The 3,186-nt window shown below is 37.3% G+C and overlaps 1 protein-coding gene across 1 annotated transcript; it reads left to right on the plus strand.

The window, feature by feature from the left end:
• The first annotated feature begins 485 nt into the window (after positions 1-485).
• Positions 486-2,503, plus strand: LOC109007459 (G-type lectin S-receptor-like serine/threonine-protein kinase At1g11330). The gene is made up of 6 exons (XM_035686180.1): positions 486-978; positions 1,097-1,204; positions 1,349-1,563; positions 1,675-1,885; positions 2,022-2,259; positions 2,362-2,503. Exons 1-6 carry the CDS (start codon positions 486-488, stop codon positions 2,501-2,503), a joined length of 1,407 nt encoding a protein of 468 aa, XP_035542073.1.
• The last annotated feature ends 683 nt before the right edge of the window (positions 2,504-3,186 follow it).

Genomic DNA, 3,186 nt, shown 5'->3' on the forward strand with positions numbered 1-3,186 from the left:
GAGGGAAGAAATAAAGCTGTATTGAGGCTTGTATTTTGGCTCAGTATTAGCTTGATCTGTGTATATACATTGGCTTTTGAAGATTGCGCAATAAAGAATAATCTCTGAGGCTGTTCCTGCCGTGGATGTAGGCCATTAGGGCCGAACCACGTAATATCTGTTTGTATTTCTTATCCTTATACTTTTCTTGTTATTTTACTTGTTCTTGTTAATATTCTTGTTTGTTGATCTCCGATTCTTGAGATTTCTTGTTTGGGTCTTGTTTCGTGGTTACTGAGTACCTTCTCAAGTAGAAGGAACTCTGCTTGTGTTTATCACACCATGTTTATTGGAGCAGTGGAGTCTGGAACAATTCATCTTTGTTCTCCGACATGCACATGAGTTTGGTGTCAAATGAAAATGAAACCTACTTTACTTATTCTTTATCATATTTTAACTTTTTTCTTTATGCACAATATCTTTCGATTACTTCTACCGGACAGATCATGGCAATTGGGTCCAAGTCGCTGAGCCACCCATGGACTGTACTTTGGGCTCGACCGACATCACTGTCAAATGTCTATGCATTGTGTGGTGCATTCGGTATTTATAACAATAATTCATCTAACCCTTGTGATTGTCCAAAAGGGTTTGAACCATTTTCAGATATCGAGAACAGACTAAACGATTGGTCAGGTGGTTGTCAAAGGAAACACCCTTTACAATGTGAAAACCGTAATGGCAAAAAAGATTGGTTCCTAAAAATATCAAACGCGATATTGCCTGTTAACTCGAAAGCATATTCGCCACAGAGTGCTAGGAGATCATGTGAATTAACTTGCATGAATAATTGTTCTTGCACGGCTTATGCTCTTAACAGCAGCGGGTGTATGATATGGGAAGGATCTCTTTTGAACTTACAGCGATCCTCAGATAATGGTGAGGCAGGACAGGATATATTTCTCAGACTCTCTGCCGAAGAGCCTCAAAATACCAAAGGTAGGATCAATATGATGATGTCCAGTACATAACTTTATATTATCTTCTTACTTAATGGATACGTAATTCGGTTCTAGTTCTAGAGCTAATTTATAGTCATTCTTATCATCATAACCAGGCAACAAATGGGAAGTATGGGTGATTGTGGCCTTGCCGGTCCTTGTAATGGTGCTAATCTTTTGCCTCTTAGTTGGTTTCTCAAGCAAGGGAAAGCTCAAATGCAAAGGTAGGTAATTTATCTGACCAAGTTTTCGGGAGAACTCCAACTAACCTCACCAACATATTCCAAACTCCTTTAATTGATTTTGTTAGAGAAAATACAGGATTTTCTATTAAAATGACAAAAGTTGCATCATTCTATATCAAACAGGAGATGTGGTTTCAAGCAATGATCTACTGTTATTTGATTTTAATACTGAACTTCATGCAATCAATGACGAAACAAACACTAGAGATAATGCGACAAAAAGTGGAAAGAAAGATGTGGAGTTACCGCTATTTAGTTATGAGAGTGTATCAGCTGCAACCAATAATTTCTCAAATGCAAATAAGCTTGGAGAAGGAGGGTTTGGACCTGTTTACAAGGTATGTATGTTTCATTCTCCAAAATGAATGTGCTTCTAAAATTATCGAGACAATCAACTATTATATATAAACTTTGCAGAAAGTTAAAGGCCTTGTGGTTCCCTTTCACAGGGGAAGTCACTTAAGGGCCAAGAAATTGCAGTTAAAATGCTTTCAAACAGATCTACACAAGGGCTTGACGAATTCATGAATGAGACAACACTAATCGCAAAACTCCAGCACAAACACCTTGTTAGACTCTTGGGTTGCTGTATGGAAGGAGATAAAAAAATTCTAATATACGAGTACATGCCGAACAAAAGTTTGGATTTCTACCTTTTCGGTGTGTCATTTGTTTCGTCATCTTGATGCTCATGTATCTCATTACATATACACGTATATACACATACATATGTGCATGTGCGTGTGTAATTCCGTATTCTTGAGAGCTAATTTGCTTTGTTGTAACATATAAACAGATCCAACCAAGAAAAAGATGCTAGATTGGGGGACACGCATACACATTATTAATGGGATTGCTCAAGGACTGCTTTATCTTCATCAGTATTCAAGGTTAAGAATCATACATAGAGATATGAAGCCCAGTAACATTCTCTTGGATGGTGAAATGAACCCGAAAATATCAGATTTTGGCATGGCTCGAATAGTTGGAGATAACGAAGCACAAGCAAATACAAACAGAGTTGTTGGAACTCAGTGAGTATACTATCTACTTGTTATATATATGATACGTGGTATTGTTTGCAAAATTCATCGAGCAAGCTACTTAAAAGTTATGTTCTAAATCTTGAAATGCAGTGGCTACATGTCGCCCGAATATGTTATGGAGGGTCTATACTCGATAAAGTCTGATGTGTTTAGCTTTGGAATATTGCTACTAGAGGTTGTGAGTGGCGAGAAGAATACAGGCTTCTATAACAGAGTCACTCAACCTTCTTAGCCATGTGTGTAGCTTTTGTAACCTCTCAAGTCCTTCTCTTCTTTTATTTCAATATAGACTAAAGTGCACTAACTTTTTAACAAATAGCTTGATTTGAAATGAAAGTAGGCTTGGGAGTTGTGGAGAGATGAACGAAGTTTGGAGTTGATGGATTCAATGATAGGGCGTCCTTCTTGCGAGTCCACCATAGTGAGATTAATTAACATCGGGCTGCTTTGCGTTGAAGAATCCCCATCTGATCGACCTACCATGTTTGATGTGGTTTCAATGATAAGCAATGAACATGCACCTCTACCTATACCGAAGCAACCTGCCTTTACAACATGTCGGAATTTAATGCACTCGAATCCAAAAATTAATTATGCAGAAAATTGCTCAATAAATAGTGTAACTATTTCAATGATGGAAGCTAGATGAGTCTACTCTTTTGCTTAACGGAATTTGTTTTGTCCATTTTTTTTTCAAGAGCTATTGTTTTTATTTAAAATTTTTGAACATTGTTCTGTTACGTACTGATTAACGACCCTCATCCTAATAAACCCCAACTGTCGTTTGCTTTTGCGTGATAGATGAATATGTTATAGCATTTTTGTCGCATGCTATGACCAACTCTTCACATACTTAATTCGATCATAATTCACAACCCGACAACAAGAAATATTGTGATACCCTGTATTTTAGTG

Source organism: Juglans regia, chromosome 16, assembly GCF_001411555.2.
Source record: "Juglans regia cultivar Chandler chromosome 16, Walnut 2.0, whole genome shotgun sequence".
In the NCBI taxonomy this organism is placed as follows: domain Eukaryota; kingdom Viridiplantae; phylum Streptophyta; class Magnoliopsida; order Fagales; family Juglandaceae; genus Juglans; species Juglans regia.